The sequence below is a fragment of the Phalacrocorax aristotelis genome, chromosome 4 (assembly GCF_949628215.1).
Source record: "Phalacrocorax aristotelis chromosome 4, bGulAri2.1, whole genome shotgun sequence".
In the NCBI taxonomy this organism is placed as follows: Eukaryota; Metazoa; Chordata; class Aves; order Suliformes; family Phalacrocoracidae; genus Phalacrocorax; species Phalacrocorax aristotelis.
The window spans coordinates 30,861,888-30,883,592 of NC_134279.1; the positions used below are offsets into that span (position 1 = coordinate 30,861,888).

The 21,705-nt window shown below is 39.6% G+C and overlaps 1 protein-coding gene across 11 annotated transcripts in view; it reads right to left on the bottom strand.

The window, feature by feature from the left end:
- Positions 1-21,705, bottom strand: part of BMPR1B (bone morphogenetic protein receptor type 1B) — a 254,881-nt gene that overhangs the window by 23,595 nt on the left and 209,581 nt on the right. For all 11 annotated transcript variants that reach the window (XM_075090807.1, XM_075090803.1, XM_075090804.1 and 8 more), the window contains one exon: positions 9,191-9,350. In XM_075090807.1, the coding sequence (XP_074946908.1) occupies positions 9,191-9,333 (143 nt within the window). In that variant the 5' untranslated portion in view covers positions 9,334-9,350. The remainder of the gene's footprint in view (positions 1-9,190; positions 9,351-21,705) is intronic.

Here is a 21,705-nt window from a genome sequence, read left to right on the forward strand (position 1 = left end):
TGAATAGAGTCTTAAACTTTGTTCCTTGCAAGGCAAATCTGCCATTAACAAATTGATGTACTAAGGCAGGCTGGAAGATTCAGGCACACACGTCAAACTCTTGCAATGCACATGACATCGCTGCGGAACAGCTCTTGCACATACAAAGGAGGCTCTGCCTTGGAGCCGACACACTTACCTTTCCAACATTTCACAGCTATAAACCCCACTAACAAATATCTCAGTTCTCTGCCTATGGTCATTAGTGTGTTAAGACTCTGGAGACCTACATAAATGCAAGCATCACACTACAGCAGGTCTGCCTTGTGCGTGGGAACAAGGCATGGATGTTTGCATCACGGCGGAAGCCTGAAGAAAGAAACATTTTTGAGATACTAAACATAAAATATTATTAAGAGTGATTTGTGATTCCTGTTTTAACCATATTACAAACCGCAACACTCTTGTGGGTGAGTCCTTGAGTTATCATCAACACCCTTCATAACTGTTTACTTGGGTTATAAGCCTAAAGTGATCCATAATGCTTCCGTTTACAAGAACGTGCACCAGGGAGGACAAGTATATTAACAGATGGCTAGATGGTGCTGGTGATAAATGTCCTCCCTCGATGAAGGTCAAATGCCTGAATGCTATGGAAAGAGGGGGAGGAGGGCACAAAAAGGGTAGCTGCATTATACTGAGACTGCTGTACATTAATTTCTCAGCACTCCGAGGGAGATACGTAACGTGTGTAAGAAACACAAATTGACTGATTTGCAGGAAGAGAATTAAAAAACTCAAGAAAAAACTCCTTAATATAAGACATTTAAGTCACATAAAAATAAAATATTCTGGTTTTTCCCCAGGAAAATAACACTGGTTATTATGTGCAATGAGTATTTTTCAGAAGAGAAGAAACAAACCCAGTTAAAACAAGGAAATAAAAAGAAAAAAGGATTAGAAAATTTAAACACAGCAAAATTTCACTATTTGCTCCTTACTTGAATGAAAGAAGAGTCTAACAGAGCAACAACAGTGAAGGCAATGAAGATGTAGGAGATGAGAGGCACAGTTACACATATAAGAGATAAACACAATTTGTAAGTATTAGCTACACGACAGAGAGATGCTGGATAGGATCATGTCAAACATTTGCTGTGGCATATCTTTGTATTAGTGGTGCAGGGTCTAGCCACAGTAAGCTTATTACTTCAAATAATAATCTATCATGGGTTATTGACTTCTGGATTTGAAAAGTAACCAGTTGCACATTACAAATGACTCTCCCAAAGAAGCGAGCGATGACTTCTACCCTTTGTTGACATTGCACGTATGAGCAAGGCAAAGGAGACTGCAACCCTTCTGGGCAGCGACCACCTTGATTTCATTGCTTAAGCTTAAGAGATAGGAACAATAGGATTGCCAAGAAGAGAGACTGTATGGAATCCATTAGAGTAGAATATTATATTAGATTAGATTTTATTTGTTTGCATGGTGCCTTTGATTCAAAGTAATGAGTAAGTTTAACCCAGGGGACAGAGCAACAAGCAATAAATTGCAATCAAGTGAAACGCAAAAATGAACTCCACAGCTAACAGTCCCCAGCAAAAACCAAAACGTTCAGTTCACTAAACAAAAGCAGGGGAAGGAGCAGCCAAATCGTTTGCAAAAGGGAAAAAAGGAGCACGAAAGTCAGCAGTTTAATTTCTTTTTTTTCTGACTTGCCATGGGAGTCTAATTCTTAGATCATTTCTGAAAATTAAATTCAGGCTCCTCAAGCACCTCAGTCCCTCTGAAAATTTTACTCCAAATTTAAAAAGCCAAACAAAATTAGACTGGGTAGAGCAAAACAGAAAAGTTAGAAAGCTCCAACAATAAGGATAAATCATGTTCTTCACAGACAATGGTAGATTAATGAAGGAAAAGTGAGAGACAATTAAAAATAGCAGTTCTGAGCAGAATAAAAATTGGAACTGCTTGTTTCTACCTCTAAGAAAAAAACACAAAATACAAAAAAATACAAAAAGTTTTCATGAGATGTAAGGACGCATTATCTTACTGAACATTTCTCAGGTGTCTGGGAGAGAGGTAGGAGTGATTCTTCTGAAAAGAAAGAAGTATCTCTTACCTGCTTCCCCCTCCCGTGCCCCAAACTCTTCTCCTGGTTCACAGGATGTCAGATGGACCACACACTGCAAGTAAAGGGCAGGGCATACCCCTGTTCTCTTATTGATCGGCCTACCTCATATCTGCCTATGGTAGAAATGAAACTGTTCTTACTGCTATAACAAGTCAGAATCAAGTAAGATAAGTCTGCATCATCTCCAATTTTACATTTATTTTGGTGACTGCACAAATAGAAAAACACACACATCGCTGATACATGCAAAGCAATAGGAAAAACCTATTCTCCACTTCCTAGCAAAAATTTGCAGTACAGAATTATGATTTTCTTAAACTCGGTAACCTGAATCCTGTGTAATTTGATTCTGTGAATGGTGTATAAAGAAGGAACCCAGCCTGACGTTATTAAATACATCTGGGTACACATCCTCTAACCTCCTCCACTAAAGCATCACCTATTTAGAGTATGGTGCAGGAAAGCGATTAAATACATTTTGGATGTGATCACTAATAAGCACAGATTTGGTATGTCAGCTATTTGCCAAGAGTGAATTTTTACAGCCAAGTCAAATGCCAGGAAAATAGAGGCAGTTAATAGCAGAAACACTGACAGACACTGATGTAGAAGGTCCTGCTACAATTACAGATTACCAGAAACACGTGATCTTCACTGAGACCTTTACTAAGTACGAGAAGAGAGGAACAGAGGCCAACAGCTTTGCAGCTGCTCACACAGATGTCCTCACTGGTCAGCAGCCATTTCTCACAGAAGATGCAGCACCTCAGCTACCAAAACTTGACTGCTGAAGATTTCCTGTCCTGCTCTGTGTGTGTGAGACGCAGCCAGGGATGGCAACATATAACTTGGAAAAGCAACGTCTTTCCTTCGTTCAGTGCCTAGCACAAACAGACGGGTTAAATGACTTGATGAAAAGATACCTTATCTTTAATTTTACTTACAGTTGAGTCCATAAAAGTATTATTATTTTCATCCACTCCTCCTCTTTATACTCCTGGGTTTGATATCAGAAAGAGCTATAGCATCTTTTGATCTCCACCCAAAGCAACATGACAAGCTTCTGCACTGTTTTTAAAAATGATCAAAAAATGTTTATTATATTATGTACAAATACTGGGAAGTTCTTATTCTTCTGTGAAGACCAGCTAATTTCAAAATTGGCTGACTCCCAGTTTGCATCTAATTCACGTATTATGTCACATCCTTCACTTACGGAAGATCATGAAGGACAAATTCAGCAAACCACTGTCTTTAGACACCACCCATAAAACACAGAGTCACTGTAAATGCATTCAACATAGGCTAATTTTTCAGAAAAAATAATATAGTTAGTGGCTGTGCATCACGGAAGTAACAAGTAAGAAGAGCATTACACAGTTGTCGAGCCAAATGCACCTTCAGATGTTTGCACAGCTACTCTGAAGGCAAGGAGACATACAGGTGTAACAAAGCAAAGAAGCTGGCTCATGCCAGGCCTTGGTTTCTGGCCACACTAGTCTCCAAGATGGTGATGCTGGTCTTACCACACACAGTCTGCTGCGTATGGTACCCAACCCATCCTAGCAGAGTATCTTTTCATATATCATATATAAGTCAATCAATATTTTCTCTATACTACCTGCCCAGGACTGAGACGTGACTTGGCCCACCAAATGTGTCTTGCATTATTCTACTAAATCACAAATCAGATCAGTTTTCTCTGACACACGAGGTCTCGATGCAGAAAACAAGTCATTATGCCAATCTATGAGGGAGAGGCCTAGAAACTGTCCAGGCTTCATGCGGAGTACAAGAGATTTGACAGGTCTATGGGCCCGATAGCACAATTTGAGGTGTAGCATGGATACCTCTGCATTTTCACCAGGGCTCTCTAGCACCTTTCACTTATGTGCAAAATCCATCTCAGCAGATATAAAGAAGCAAATAGTCAAAATAAAGCTACTCATTTTCCTCTTTTCCTTTTTTCTCTTACTCCTTTCTTTTGCCTCCAGAATTTAAACACAGACCAAATCTTTCCTTTTACTCGACCTTAAGATTACACTGCAGTGGAACCTGAATGATGTAGCTTCTTCTTTAATGCCAGGACAGACTTAGCATGAGCATTTGCTGGTTTTGGATATTTTTTTTTTTTTTTGGTATAAGTAAATTCAATGTGCAAGGGAAGTCTTAGGTATTCCAGCACTTTCTGCACAGCAACACCAAAGTATTCCCACACGCTAAAAAACTATCTGAGAGTAATGCAGCAGGTCTCAATGCAGGGAGACTTGAGTTGCACTACTATTTACCTTAAGGTTTATAGCCTTGAACACCACTAAGAACAAGGAATTCCTGGGGCACAGCTGAAAAGCGTGGAAGGGGGACTTTGCGTTTCAGTATAAACACTTAGTGCAAAGTCACCTGCTGAGCCACACTTGAGACATATGGCCCTGGCAGAGAGGGCAGGGGAAGACAGGAGCTTGCAAGGATTTGTCTCTGTTGGCCTTTGGTTTTTTGTTTTAATCATCATAGGGGTCTTTACAGTCTCCAGTACAGCCTCATATACAGGATTACATTAAAAAATAAAAGTAAACATTAAAAATAATGAAAGGCTGACTTGGTAAGATCTCACCATAGCTCCCTTATCAGGAAAAGTTCAACTTTACCCTAAAATTTAAAGCTGCTTAAAAGAAAAGCTGCCTGAAATCAGTGCTTTGCCCACAGTTGAAGTCTTTTTCCTTCTACATACCAAATTACAGAGAAAATTCAATCCAATCACCTGGAGAACAGGAGAATGAAAATAACATCAGTCAAGTGAATTATCACCTTTGGTAACACTGAAAAAGCAACTTAATTTTTTTATTGCTTTAGATAACCAAAGATACCTCAAGACACCGGTGGGCAGAAACACAATGGTGACCAGTAGGCAATGCATAAGAGATTAAACTCTATCAGCCCAATCTTTAAAACTGTCAGCATTTATTTGTGAATGGAAAATAGAGTACAACAAGGCATCTAATCAGCCTCTGCCTTTACTGCAATCCCATTACAGTCAAAGCCAATTAAATCTAACACTATTTTTTAAAATGTGCAATTAATTACGATTAGACACAACTGCCCGTGCATTCACTTTGTACACACAAAACTTGGAACAATAAAACAAGGTCCTGGTCATGTTCAAAGTAGCTTTGAGCTTCTTTACTTATAGCCCTTTATGAATTGCACAGATGTTCAGAAAGAAGAATAAAGTTTCAACACGCAGCAGGTTAACACTCCCTTTACAAGCAAAGAATTGTGAACCTTCTGCAAAGATCTTAATTGTCAGGTCCCTGAGCACACTAATGAGTTTCAATTGCCCGGAGTAGCCTCACCTGGGATGCCCCCACACACACACACATTCTGCCCAGGGGCTTTATTTAAACTCTGGTCTGAATATCAAATCCTTTTCTAAGTGATGGTACAGGAGCATCTGTCCCCAGCTCCATCTCCTGCCTGGATCCAGATCACTACTAGCCATGTGAAGGGCCATCAAGGGAGCTATCCCTGCCTCTTGTGTTCAGGTGCCCTTGGGGAAATGGGGTCCTGGTGGGTAGGGATATGGCTGGCCCTAGCATCACCCTCAGCTCCTGGCTTGGCCCCCTTTCACTGCTCCCTGACACTAAGCCTCTCTTGATGAAATGACCCTGTAATGGGTCTTCCAAAACTTGTACTCAGGGATTGCCCTATTTTCTAAAGTACAGCCTAACTAGAGCAACTCCTTTTCTGTTGATCTAGAAAGCAATCTGCTTTGTAAGCTGCAGTGTTATCCTTAGCTCCCTAAAGTATTATTGGACTTAAGCTGCGGAAGTATAAAGAAATGGAAATTTTGTATAGGAACACAGCAGGCTGTTAGAGGATTTGATACAGATGTGGTTAAAGAATATTGACTTTTAAATTTCTAAAAATACAATTATGGAGAGGATTTTAAATGGCCACCAGATGTCCACATTTTTATATAAACATTCAGACTACTGGTACTACAGGCAGGATCTATACTTTAATAGATAAATACCTGTGGTAGCAGACCAAAATCTTCAGGTGGAATGGCAGACTGCTTTTTATGAGAAATTTTTAATGGTGATTGCAATAGGACTAGCTATTTTATTCTGAGAGTTTTAATTTAAACACAGCTGGAAACGCTTTCCCATTGAACTTTCAGAGCCCTCCTTGCTCTCCTGGGAACACAAAAGGCTTCCCTTCTTTGGTGAAAGCCCCTGTAGGAACTGTGCCTGATGCTCTCCAGAGCCCAAGCCCTGGCTATGGATGTGCTCAGTGAATTTCCTGGGTGTCAGGGCTTTGCCAGGCCCTTGGGTGCCCCAGCATGTGTTGGCTTGTCCCTGTGGGGCTGGCAGACCCAAACTCTGTAGGTCCAAGCACAGTCCAAAGCTTAACAGACTGATAGAGCTGATGAGAGGTTTATTTTTTTAAATATAAAATGTATAAGGCTTTTAGAGGCTACATTCGAGGAAAGCAGATAATTGATGCAATAACTTTTAATCTGGAACAGTTCATTTATTCTTCAGACAAACACAGTGCGATCAATATTGCTTGAACTTCAATATGGGGAAACTTCCCTTACAGTGAGGTTCAAAGAGAATTCTCAAGTGCTTTAGAACTGTGCCAACACTTGTTTGGGCTAGGATTAAGTATGATAGTTACTGCCTGAGTAGTAGGATGATCCCAAAACACAGGGGAAATGAATAATCCCTGCTAACCTGGTTGGTCTTTTGAAACCTGGTCTCAACCCAGCCAGCTAACTGGAGACCTAACAAGTCCTCTTTCTCAACAGTAGACTTAGCTCTTCTCTCTCTAACATTCCATTTCACTTTTCATCCATAATTCCAGCTATGTAGTAGGGAATTTAAGAAGCAAATGATTACAGACCAACAGTTAATCAGATGCAGGGAAAACAACAGGTGTCGTCTTCATACCTCACTGCAGCTCTCACACAAAGGTCGGGGAAGCCATAGCAATGATCACCATCCTGAAAAGGATTATAGCTGACAAGCCATGAAGACAGGATATTTAATTTGTTTGTTTTATATCACTCCAAACTCTTCAGCAATTTTCCACTTATGCTGTTGCTTACTGGGCAAGCGGCAAGGTGGATACTTGCTCAGGTGACAGCACAGGATAGGAAAAAGGAGTAGCTCTAATGCAAATCTTCTGACTGTTTCCATTTTCCCGGACAGAGAAGTGATTAATATTTGATGAGTAAATTCAAGTTTCAATTATTATTTTGAGGTCTACAATGAAAAAATGGTTTTGTCACTCAAGTTGAACATTCAAGCCTGAAATGTGCAAGGATTAGGAAGACAAAAAGAGGTTATAATTTTGTGTTTTAGTACCACTTAACAGCCTATCCTTGGGCATTAACACCTAAGAACAAGTTTGGTATTTGGCATTGCAAGGGGGACTCTGAAGACAGTTTTTATGTGGTATTGCAGTGAAGGCAAACGCACAAATCCATTTTAATAGGACATTTACTCAGAGATACTGGTAACATGAAACATACTTAATGTCAGTGATGCCTCTGAAGCAATGTGCTTCAGAGCTGGGGTATAAACTTTGTTCAGTGGGTTCCTTAACATGGATCCCTTTGTGCTTCCTAATTCATAGATTTGAAAGTCATCTGCAACTTTCCTGTTACTGCATGTGTGAAAGCAGTGGCTCTTGCTGGGCAGGAACAGGAATCAGCTGATTCACTCTGCAGGGGATCTGCAAATTGATATCAGTGTGGGTTTTTACGGCTTTTTCAACGGCCATGTGAGAGCAGTCAGGTCTACCTCCTGGCTAGAGCATGGGTTTCAAGGAAGAGGATAGAAAGGGGAAATGGTATGTACAGCTGACATCAAAACTTTGATACAGTTCAGTGAAACTGCAGGCTGAGCAGAATTAAGTCAGGCTACAACACAACACTCAAAACTCCATCAAAGCAATCAATACCTTCAGCAACCTTAGGCTTTCCCCATCTATATTTTTAATGTGCTACCTTGAAGAGCTGACACAACGTTAGACTGTTTCACCTCAAACAGCACTGCATACCCAACTGGCATGTCTACCTGGGCTCACTTCTGCCCCCTGCTTTGGTGCTTCTCACAACTTTACTAGGCTATAGCTGGTGGTGAACATCTCCAGTATCCTACCAGCTCTAAGTAGAAAAGCTTAAATTCCTCGTGTGGAACACGAAGAGCTCAGCCCTACTTTGCTGCAGCTAAAGCAAACTGTACATGCATCTCAAGCCAAAAGAGAGGTGTTTGACAGCTACCCTCATTCAACAGTAATAGTACGTGTCCAGCGAGAGGTGCTTTGGGGTGGGGGAGCAGCAGTTTGGTCGCACCACAGGTACTCTTGTCACCTCTGCTGCTTCAGGCAGTGTCAGTACAACAGAGTCAAAGGCTGAGCCTTCAAGGGGGCTGTGCACAGGTGGACATGCCTCTTCCCTAGACAGGCAGAAGGATCTGAGGAAGTAGAATCCAGCCCAAATGGTAAGTCTTTAGTACTCTAAACACAAAATCAAACAGAAGACTATAGCTAGTATAATAAAACACTCAACACTTCGCCTCAAGAAAAAGATTACTTTCCTTTTAGCGTGGAAGTAAGAAAAAACCCAAAGCCTTGAGGACCTACAAAAGAAAGCTCAGCTACTGCAAAGGCAAAGACACACCAAGAACAGGGTTCTTATAAATGGTGTTCCACAGAGAGCGATGATAAGGTTTTAAGCATTTCTGACATTTAAATATATATCTATTAAGTCTCCTCTCATTAACAGCATGCACCTTTAAAAGCAAACTCCTACCTTCAGAGTATTTCATATGCGACGAATTAATACAAGTATTATCTAAAACTGTAAAGATTTAAACATCCTAACAAAAATATAAATACATGGCTGATATCTAGGTAAAAACTGCTTCTGATTTTTTTACACACAATGTATAACAAGTCATTTATGTATTACTGCTTGAACAAAAACTGCAATACGCAACTTGGGACTGTTGAGCTACCACAAATAGGCTTTCCCATGTTTCACCACCAAATATATATCCCACAAACCTGCAGGTGCTGTTGACTGAGTCCTCAGGACAATGGTGGTGGCACTGACAGGACAGCTTCTTCTGCGGAGGGGCAGGTGCTGTGCTCTCACCATCTTCTTTTCTGGTCTCCATGCTCAACTTGCCAGAACTTCGCAAGGGCATGTTGTCTAATAAATTAGCTATAAATATAAGGAGGGGAAAAAAAGAAACAGTTCTAGACTGGATTGTAAGAATTGGAATGAAGGCTTTAAAGTATTTTTACCCATCAAAATATGAGAAAGTTATTTGAGCCAGGTGTTCGCTACAGAGCAGTTTTCTGTAGAAGACACTGACATAGTCACCATGTTTGAGGCTTACTGGGCCTCAGAGGCATTAGGTCAAAGGTGCTGATGTTCAAGTTCTGCTGCTGCCAAAGATGTATGTTGTGCTTTTCATATTGCAGAGTACAGCTTTCCTCCTATCGCATTACGCAGGTCAAATCCCTGGTTACACCTTTGTGCTTTCTTTGTCTCTATACTTGGCACATATCTACATCCACTGAAACCCATAAAAATGAGTGGGATTTATGGTACTCCAGGCAGAGTGCAACATGGGCATACAATTTAACACACATTTAACAGAAAGTGATGTTCTTTCAAGTTCAACAGCACTTTCTGTCACTGAATGGTATAAGCACTGCTTGGAAAACAAGGAAAAATAATTCATTTCTATAAACAAAGTAAAAGGTAAGAATGTGTTTTAGAAAGAACAATGCTGAAATATATGGAGGCGATTTCTTCTAAAAATATCAGAGTACAGAATCTCCATGGAGCTGGTGGAATACAGCTAGAGATGTTGGTGATGGGCTAGGAGCTGTGTAAGCAACACCCCCACCCCAGCTCTACTCATAAATATCAGCTTTCACTGCTTGTGAATATTTTAAGCCTCAAAGACAAAAATGAGATCAGCATGAAAAGCTTCAACTGGCAGTTTCTCAATTTCCTTTTGCTTCCCTGTAAGAAATCTTACTAAAGGGTCATTTACAAACAGCTGTCTCCAACTGAGTAGTTGAAGACCAGGCTTGAAATTCTTGATTTACTATTAAAGTCTTTAGAAACAATTGGCATTATTATTATTATTGTTTTAATCGGCTCCTGAACTGCTACTTTGACTCTAATTAAAATCTTCCCCAAACCTCCATCATCAGGACTGATATATTGCAAAGCTGACAGAAAACTGTATCCTTTTCAGCCCCTACAGAGAGATGGAGTGGGCAAACAGGCAGAGGTGACGGGAACAAGTAGCTACACTTCAGAGCAAGCAGTAAGTGAGACAAGAACAGGCTGAAAGGTCCTGAAGCAGTGAAAGTGAAGGCAGAACAGGGCTGGTCAACCAGTCCACGCCCTTGGGAGGACTAATGAAGTCCAGTCTGTGCCCTGGGCACAAGTGTGCATGTCTTGCCTCCCAGCTGCACACTCCTCCTCTCCTCTGCCGTCTCTGCTAGGAAAACCCTGTGAATGGACAGGCACTGGCAGCAACTGGCAGACAGGCTTTAGTTTTCTTCAATGTAACAAGAGACATGCAAGCTTGTCCCTAGCAAACTAGGAAGAAGCTGAAACTTGTCAGCTCATTTAGAGAAGTGTTAGCTTTTTGAATCTTATAGCCCTTCCACTCCTTGTATATTCATTGTGTAAGAGGTATATTAATAACATTAAGGTGATATACATGAAAGACAATCATTCACCGTATCAGACTACAACATCTATGAAATACAAACTCATACAGCTTGATCTTCGCTCAGTACCTATGTATTCCACTGAAACTGACTGACTCTTTGATTAGCTCACCTCTTAAACCAGAAAACTAGTTACAAAACATATACAAACTATGGGCTTGTAACCTTTGTGCCCAGCATCAAGATATTAATTTGATTCATGACACAACTGGATGTTGAAGTCTCATACTGTTTGTACTAACACTTGACAAAATTAGAACTAAATGCATTAGTTCACTCAAGATATATTGTATAGTTGTACCTTAAGATGCAGTAGGTGCTTAAATTAAAAAAAAATGCATTGTTTGTTTCTCATAATATTATTATGATAATTTAAAATGCAGCCTGTGTTCAACAAAGTAGTATCAACAGATGTTTGCTCCCTGGGTCACAGGATTAGAGATTAAGCAAATTCTCTTTCAATCAGCAATTTTTGTCTGTACTATTTTGTTACCACTGAATGAGGAATATTCACCTATTACTATTCCTGTCAACGATTTTCAGGCTTCAAGCTCATGAGGCAACTGAGTGAAATAGTTTGTTCTGTGTATCATTTCCATGGCTCTTTCTACAAGCTTTCTACAGTTTCAGCAAATATCTTTCCTCAACAAGGAGTGCAAAACCAAAAGCATTTTATGGCTAGCACAAAAAAAAAAAAAAAAAAGGAAAGGTTTAATTACACATTTGAAAGAGCCTGAAGATGTTAAATTTAGACAACTAAATACCTTCCTCATAATACATACAACTGTAGGTCCTTCCTCTTCTCAACAAATGTATAAGGCAGTCATATTCCAATGCAATCTGTGCCCATCACTCATCAGGGGTGTGATGATGAACAGCTTCCACAGAACTTGCCGTAAACAACAGCAGCTTACATCCCTAGACCTGGTTGTAGTCTTAGTTAAAATAAGGCAGGAGGGAACTGCTGAATTAGCATCAGAAATCTGAAGTACCATCAAAGCATCACAGGTGGCTATTTAGAGATGTAGTTTGATTTTAAGACAATTTAGGACTAATAGGCTGCCATTCAAATTTACACTTTCCAAGAGTTTGAATTAGGGATGTAGCCTAGGGTTTTGCTTTCAGCTAATGCTCAGGGTCAAAATTAGTGTAAAATCATTGTGGTTTAGTGCCAAATACATTAAATCAAATAAAATTAAAAGTGGTAGGAATAAGAAACTTTGAATCAGGCCCTTTCCTATATTCTAAAAAGAAAAACTTCCTGCTCCATTCTCATGTTCCTTTTATGTCTTAAATTCCTGGCTGCTAGCTAAAAAGATGGTCAGATCTTTTGCCTCTGAAATTCAGATGTCTCACCAGCAGATGCCCATGGAACACATAAGAACTCTTCCTTTCCCACTCAGAGCTGAGTTTCAACAAGGTCTTTCTGCCTCCTACATCTGCTTGACTTCAGAGCAGAAAGATTTTCAGCGGTCCCTTCCCCAAAATGTAACACGTAGGAAGAAACCCGCAAGAGCTTTCCGATTTTGGAACAAGTTCCTCCTGAATTTCAGGTGTGAAATGCACAGTTTGGGACTGTGAACAGTCAACTCCTCATGCTTGTTACAGCACATCAGGAAATGCAGATGTTGGTCATGCAGCCCTGACTAGGGATTAGAAGCCATTTGGGTTTTGAAAGCTCTCCTAAGGAGCTATGTCCAAGTGCCCTGAAAGCAAGGGATTTCAAGCTATTTAAATTTGGCTGCTTCTCCGCTGTAGCCTATTCTGTTGCAGTCTGCTTATGACCAGCTTCCCATCTCCAACAAACGGAGCGCAGCTTGGGACAACTGCAGAAAAACAGTGTTATCAGAAGTAAGGTTATTGTAGTCTGCTGAGAAACATACTGTCTGCATCAGGGAATTCATCAAAACAGTTGACAGCCTGAAGGTCACCATCAGACTGGTATACCTTCATCAAATGTAGTTGATTTTTCTCAGCTTATCCCTCTTTTTCCACTAAATTCACCAGAATGTACAAAGCACCTTCCACCGCAAGAACAGGCAGGTGGCCACCAGGGCTTTTATGTTTCAGTGGAGACCTGCTCCTGAGAAATATTTTCCTCTATAGGACTGGGACCACACAAAATTGTGATGTGATGGCCTCTGTTAGGAATCTCTATCTGAGACTGCGGACTGTGTGCTCAGAAGCAGTATGCTCCTATTATTGTTTTTCAAATGTGTTAGTGTGTCTCTCCATGCTTTGCTTCACCTGAGCTCTTTTACAGAAAGGCATGTCTACAAAGATCCTGAAGCCAGGAGGAAGAAAATTAAGTGCTGTAAAACGAAAACATTATTCTGGATGACCATGGGAATGACTAATGTCTAGTCTAAACCCCTACTAACCTCCATGCCAACAAATAATCCTTCTTAGATATATTCTTCCATTTTGCTTCCCATCCCTCCTAGACTTCATGGTAATCTATGAGTACTAAGCTTTTGCTTCTAAATACTAACTTTCTCACGTGGCGAACCCTTTCATGGTTTTTCAGTTTGTTTTGCTATAATTTTTTTACATGAGAGAGAAGTGATTACAGATCCCCACTCCACCATCACAGTGAAGTAACCATCAGAATGAATTATATCTTGGTTTTAAATAATGCTGTTTAATATTGGTTTGACAGGACTGTATGTGGCGGTACCTCGTACACAAAAGGAAAACCTCCTATTTAAGCCTTGCATTGACTCATGTAGGTGCATAAAAATTTGATCTAGAGAGCCCATCTCTTAGTGTACATTCAGTCCTCAAGCTCTCTGCCAATAAGTACTCCAGCCCCTGCCAACTGTAGCCATAGTTATGTGATTTGGACAGGGATTTCTCCACTAGAATCTGGATAAAGCCCAATAACTCATTTCACACCAGCCCATAGCCATCAGATAGTAATGACTTTTGGGTACTGCTCTGATTCAACAAGTCTGGTGATGTAGGAGGTGAAAAGCCCTGTATTCTGTTACTCTGTATTCTGTAGTCCAAATCTCAAGCCATCCTGTTCCCAGAGGATGAATAATTAGCAAAAGTTATCTTAACAGATTGATTACTGTGCCACAGCTGTGTGTTTTATGTGCTGTCTATACAGCAAAAAAACAGATCTTCCACGACCTTGCATGGGTTTGTCAAGAGTAAAAGTCAGGCTTGCTCCTTCCCCAAACAGATGCTAAGGGGCACAAATAAGTGTGTTCAGAAAAACAACATCAGAGTGCTGTGCTCACTCCTCTTTCTACACAGGGTATTTGAAGCTTTAGGTTAATGCAGTATCATCCGTTCACATTTTCCCAGGCCAATAATAACAATGTTTGGCTAGCAACAGCACCCACTGATGGGGAGTGATGCTTACTGCTCAGGGAAGGTACACACCTAGGAAGCTTTGCACCTCATAGAATGGCTGTTTCAACTGCTGCTTTGGACTGGAAAGTAAGTACACTCACACAAAAGTGTCTGAGCAGTAATTAAAAGAGAAAAAAAAAACCACCCAAACCTCAAAAGGAAATCAGTCAACTTCATAAAACTGTTGGATGGAAATTTTAAAGCACAAGGTTACTTCGTCCATAACCGGCACTAGCCTACACAGTTAGTATGCTTTTCCTCAAATCATACTTTTATTAAAATATGAAACTATCATGCTAGAGTTTCCTATGATATATCATAAACTACAGCGTGATGACTTCCCACCACAGTTATACATGATTGTTTTAAGAGAAAGGGAAATAACTAACTGCTAACTCACTGTACTTTACAGCCATCAGATAAAAGAATTTCCATGGGATATTTTTTGGCAAATAGACAGCAATGAAAACACAGTGCAGTTAAAGAAGTTGAAATAAATTACACCTCTTAAGTCAGCCTGATCTACTGTGTAAAATAGTCAAGAGGTAACAGTAAAACACTTTTTATTGGTGACAATCATACGACAGAGAAGGAAAAATGGATGATGACAGTTTCCCTTTGCTGGATATTCAAGGCTACCATAAAACTCAAGGAAAGGTCAGATGCTGAGAGCTGCATATTTTTGATCCAAAACCACGCTAAGCAAAATCTGGCACAAAAACACCAGAAAAATGAAAACAATGTGCTTTCCTTTTCAGTGTGTGACTGTATTGCACTAGTGAGCCCATACTAAGGTTGGTATCAAATCGTGCTTGAAAATAGCTGTACGCTGATATATGTGCACTGTAATCAATTGGCATACTAAAAAAACCTGTAGCACTGTTGGGCTTATGTATGATTTGCTTCATTTGCCACCTGTGCTGGATTCCCTGTACACCAAGAAGCACATAGAACCTACACATTGCTCCTTCTCACCTGTGTATTTCGAAATTTGATGTGGTTTTGCTTCTATTCATGATGGAAAGAAGGTTTACAATCTGATGGAATTTTAAACTATCTGCCAAGGTAGCTTTCCTAAAAACTGTTTCTGTCCGTATTCATAGAATTGCCACTGAGTGCCAATATTTTTAAATAATGTCTTTATTCTTCAGAAATTTCTTTTGCATTTGGTTTGAAAAGGATAAGCACCCTTCACCAAAAAGTCTGTTTAAACTATCTTATTCACACATGACATTATTAGCTAAATCAGTTAATGTAACTAATTTATAAGTAACAAGCTGTGACAAAGCCACTGAGACAAGATCCTTCAAATGGATACTCATACCATACTACTCGCAACTTAAAAAAAGCAAAGGTTTCTTTGGTGTAATTTGCTGTCCACCATTACATCAGTTTGAGTGTTACTGTTCCCTCTCTCTTCTGCTATCCACAGTTAATCTCTGACACACTTTTCATAGCATGAGATAGCATATGAACAGAATAGAAAAAAAAGCACAAAAGAAAGGTGACTTTAAAATTTTCAAAGGAAAGTACATGCAAAATGTTTTAGCCTGCCAGCGTGGACCCACTCTAATTCCCCATTAATAACAAACTTCCCCAACTCTGACAAATCTTTCACTTAATTCTACCTTCTACAATCCTTTCATTTCATCACAAATAAAAGCTTTTAAAATATAAGTAAGCTTTTAATATTTGCAAAGATGAATTAAAAGATATTTCACAGTATTCTCATTAAGATATCAACATTTTCTTTAATTCTAATCTCTTTTCAAGAGCCACTTGTCACACGCAAAGGTAAAATGTGTTAGAGCTACCACTATTCTTTTCTGAACTGCATGTTCTTTTACAATTCAAAATGAACATTTTGCAAATATTTGTGTAAAAGCACTACTGTTTGATGCATGCATGAGGATAACAGGTAATAAAACTGAGCAGTGAGATGCAAATATCTCAGGAATACTAAGGTGAGATCCAAGGACTGATCTGAGAATGGCTGACTCTTCTGACTTCACCCCCAGAAGGATTTTGAGTCATAAAAGAGCATCACTTGAAAAAAAAAAAACAGAGGAGATGAAGGTGCAGCTAGATCAGACCTTTTCTGATCTCCCTGAGGTTTTAGTATTTAAGGTACCACAAAATAATTAGAAAGGGATATGTATTTCAAAGGCACAGTAGCCTAGCTTTGTGAAACAACATATGCAGAAATCTGAGTTGTTTTCCATGGTGGCATTACTTTATATATTGCTTCATTTATCAGTTCGGTTCATATTGTGTGCCTACATTTACTTTACAGGGTAGCTTCAGATAGAAAATAAGCTACTGAATACATACGGTGTACAAAGGCACATTAAAGGATAGTCTTGTGTCTTCATCAATATTCCTTACCACAGAAAACAAAATTAACTATTTCGGTGAAATTGCTGAAGCATTTTATTTGAAAGAGATTATTTTCATCTCTCATCACTTTTGTGTACCTGAGCTTTTTCATCTCTTCTTCAACAGCATCGTGGGAAATGTAATGTAAATGGAAACAAAACTCATGAAACTATGCCAGCTAAGGCTCAGCTGTAAAACCTCATCTTCCATCTATGAGCACCACCTGATCAAAACAGGGAATGGAAGCTCAGGTACAAAGATGTGTAACAAGGAGTCTGGACATTAAGCTACGAACAGCAGAGTCTGTGCCACACTCTTCAATTAGGAAATTTTTAGATAAAGAAAGATAGGAAGATTGCTGTTAATCTCCAAGGCTAGTTATTTCTGCTTCTAAGCTGCAAATCTACACATAAACTTGCAGTTCCAAGCAGCAAACACCAAATGCCACCATCAGGGAATTATGCAAACTTCACTACAAGCAATCTTGAAAACTGTCCTGAACACTAGCAACAGGGGGGGAAAAAAAAACCAAACCCAGACGGGAAGCAATGCAATGTGATACCATTATTACTAAACTACGCTTTGCTATCTGATCTTTAGGGAAGCAAAGGTTGCAATGGGCAATCTGTAGATTTTTACTTACTATCATTTCAGAGGATATTTAGATTGAGGCATTCAGACAATGGCATTTAAAAGAAACACCAACAGACAGCTTTGACCCTGTGGCTCTCTCACTTATGTTTAATAAATCGTTGTCACTCCTGTTCCCTTTTCCAATAAAAAAAAAAACAACCCAAAACCCAAGAGCACCATGCCAGTAGTCAAGACAAAAATAGAACCTGGAAGATAAAAATATCAGCTAGCCATTCTCACCCCAACATCAAAGACTGCACGTGTATATTAAAATATAATTAGCATGTGCACATGCCATGCTTGCAGATGATAGTGCCCTTCTAACTGCCTGGGTTTGGCTGTTCATGAGTGCATATGACATATCCCCAGCTCAGCCTAAAGAGCAACCTACTTCATAAACCAAACTCCTTTCTCAATCCTACTACACTGGAGTTGTTCTCTCTTACTTCTCATAAGAACAAATTAAACAGTGTAGATGTTCACAAAAAAACCCCACACCTGTCATATAGCTATCTTATGGAATAAGCATACTGTATTTTAATAGCTTTCTAAAAGATTATGACTATACGTATATAACTTTCTTTAAACTTGGTTTCTTGATTAGCTTATCACAAATGCTTCCCAAATCACGGGGATGATGATGCTTCCTACCAACTCCCCTCCCCACTTTTCCTCAAGTGCCTGTCTATCTCCCAGAAGGACAGATTATTTAGTGTCAGAAAAACCCACTAGTATATTTCGATAACTTTTCATGGGTGATGCCATCGGCATTGCTAAAGCCCGTTTGTTTATGACACACTCAGCAACTAACTGTCGCTGAATGAAGCTCTCAAGAATCTGCAAGAATTCTTCTTCCTGCAAGCAAATGCCACCCTGCCAGGTCACCAGGCCAAGCAGCGTTTTAAGTAATTGATTGAGTGACAGTTTAAATTCTTGCCCTGTTCAGCTGCCAAGGCAGGGAGTGAACTGAACTGACTGCCGCTACTGTTGGCCTCACCACGCACACTGAGTAGGGATTTGAACTGTATGTGTAGAAATCGTAAGCAATGAAGAAGATCTTTGTGTTCACAAATGAAGGCTGAGGCACAAATCTTATCTTCTGCAAATGTGGCCAAATGCAACAGCAAGTGTCATTGACTTACTTTGACAGAAAACAAATAAATCCATTTAAAGGGGGAGGAAAGCATCTCCACTGCAAACCAAAATTAATTGCATGCATGGAACAACAATAATCAATTTTGACCGCAGACATAAGCGCTATGGTTTTCCTGATGTGCTCAAGCAGCCTAAAAGCATTTTCCTGTCTGAACGCTTCAGAGCATCTGCTGAGCTCGCGCCTGGTGAGAAGGAGGCACATGCCACCTGTGCCTGCTGCTGCTGCTGCCGAACCATCAACTGCTCCCCACTGACAGGCTGTCACACTCGCCCACCCGCTCGGGTCTCTGGAAGAAGAGGAAGAGGAACCAGCCATCAGCCCCACTGGGTCTGCTTGCTTTGTTTGTTTCCAATGTCATGTAGACGCATCTTCGAACTACACTTCATAAAGCACCTCAAAGTCTAAGAAAGAAAAGTGAATTGCAAACACTCTTAAAACTTGTATCCCACCTGCTCTTCTCCTTGACCAGCAGTTTCCAAAAGCTGCACGACAACCTTTCTCTCCTTAGACTTTCCCTACAGAGTATGAAGCAAGAAACAATTCTGGTCAAATGTAAAACTGGTTTTTTTTCAGCACCCAGACATATATAAACAGTGATTAAAAGTTTTAGGAGAGAAAGTAATTTGTTTTTACTATTTGGCTATTTTTCCAATTAACTGGTATTTAAACTGTATAGAACAGATGCAGCATTTTAATAAGCATTACTGACATACACATGCACTATATATTGCCAAAGTACCTTTAAAATTAGATAGGAAGGTGTCTGTTGCTAAGGCTAAAACCAGTCCCAGCTCTGTAATTCATCCTCAAAACACAAATCTGGCATCAAAATTGGTCTATTGTCGCCAAAACATTTGTTTTTAAATTAACTTCAAACCCAAAGATTAATATAAAAGCACATTCAGGGCAAAAAAAGAGAAACATCCTTTTCAATTCATTGTCAGGCTGAATGACGATTACCAGCTCTTCTAAAAATCTCTTTTTTCCCCCTCTCCTTCCTCACCAAAAAAAGAGAATAGGAAATCTTTTGTTTAATCTGCAGTATTTTCTCCATAAATCTAACACCTCTCTCCTTAAAACTAAACTAACAAAAGCACACCTAAAGTTTTACAGCAGACCCCTGACACCATACCGTCTGACCCACAGTCCAAGCAAAAGACTAGGAAATCTCCAGTATGTCCCGTCCCCCCTCGGCAAGACTTGAAGTTCCAAACACAAGGCAGCACGTGTCATGATGAGCCAGCTCCCCGCTGCCCCACAGGGCAGCCCCCCGTCTCGACAGCATGCCAACGATGCCGCTTTTTTTCCAGTCATGCATGTCCCTCGCTGACCTTTCTGCAAAACCCACTGAAGCTCATTGTTTTTTTATTTTATTTTATTTTATTTTTTCAAAAATCTCTTTAGGGTTCTGCGCAAACCAGGATTTAAAAAAAATTAAAAAAGAAAGAAAAAGTAAAAAAGAAGAAAAAGGGAAAAAAGGTGGAGGGAAGCATGTGGTTTGTGAGCTGAAAAGCTACGCCTTCTACTTACAGAGAGTTTCCGCGGGCTTTCTACATTGCTGCCAGATTCCCTGAAGATGAGAGTCATGTGAGGAGGCAGAGGGCGGCTCGGGGGGCTCCGCTAAGCAAACACAGCACCATACGCTGGGCTAATCCTGCACCTGTGGCGTGTTATTCGGCAGTAAAGAAATGTAGTCCAGACTGCCTCTGCCTAATACGGCTCAGCTGTTTTTCTCTGCACTTCGCTTTGATTGTAAGCTGGCAAACAATATTATTTCAGCCAGGCGCAAAGCAGTATTCAGGCTACATAGAATATGACAGTAGAAAGGTGGAAGAAAAAAGAAAATCCTGGAATTACAAATAAAATAAAGATTCTGAGCAATACAGGTTTTGTAACTCTTTCCAGATGGTTAACAGCGGCTTCCAAGGTCAGCATGTGAAATGCACACTGGAGCTGGAGCCTTTTGCTCCCTACCTCCCTTTAAAGTGAGTCTACCTGAGATACAGGATACACCACAGCGGCCTGGCTCTCATTTATCCAACTCGATACGTATTTTCTAAAGAGCACAATCACAAGAAGGTTTCAATATTTTTTAGGCTTCTTTCTGTTTACTTTGTAGGCAAAACAAAAAAAGGTCGACAGAGAACGGACTATTGAAAGTTATGGCATACAACGAGCAATTTGTGATTTTTCTTTCAGAGACAGGGGTACCGAAGAGGTCGTCAAGTTGCTAACAGGATACAGAGGTTTTATTGTAGCATGTCACGAAAAAAAGATAGGAAACTTGATAAAAACTGTATACAAAGAAGAGCAAAATCTGGTCCCTTAATGGAAAGATAGCAAGAAGTTCACCCCAAGGTAGAAACACAACCACTGACAGTAATTAATTTTCCTGATATTTATCTTACAAGTTGACTAACCACTGTTAAAAAAAAAAAAAAAAGAATCATGTAATTGGGATCCATACAGGTATATAACAAAAGTATATTATTTAAAAAAAAAAAAACCACCGCAGATTATTATTTCACATCCTTGAAATAATTTAGTTAGCTTGTAACTTCAATGCAAGGAAAACTAATCTGGTAATTGCCATTTATACCAGATAACATGGTCATTTATCACACCCCAATCACATAACATCTATCATTTCCGTTGTAGTATGTAACTGTTAGAGATGACCGATAGCTATTACTACTAATCAGCTTTTTTTTTTTCTTTCTGATATTAAGCTGTAAATATCAGACATTACAATCCCAAACATGATCACAGAATTTTGTACTTTAAAGGATTTACTCTACAAAATCATATTTCAGTTTCTGCTCCATCGTTACCTAATCTAATTCCACCTTTGGAAACCGGTAATGAAAATAAGAGGTGTCTGCCCATTCAAAAATATGCATGCTGTTGTTTACCAATAGGATTGTTGCCAAAGAATGCTTTATGTTTAAGAGGAATGTATATTTTAGAAGATTTATATTCCTATGAGAAGATGCTCAAAAATAATCTGGAACTATATGAACTTTCAACTGATTGTTGAAAGTACATTCTGTACTTTCTGTACATTCTGAAGAGGGCTGCCTCCTCAGGATGCTGAGTGAAACCAGTATGATTGCTAGTGAAATAACCAAAGACAGGTATCTGGTTATTTGATTTGATCAAATATTCTTACCTTTGAAAAGGTAAGAAACAAGGCTTTATACAAAAATCAAAATAAAAGAGTTTCCCCCAATTTCCTTTTTCAAAAAATTTGCATTTATTGTCTTTGCAAATACTTCTTTCCTTTTCCAAAGCCTTA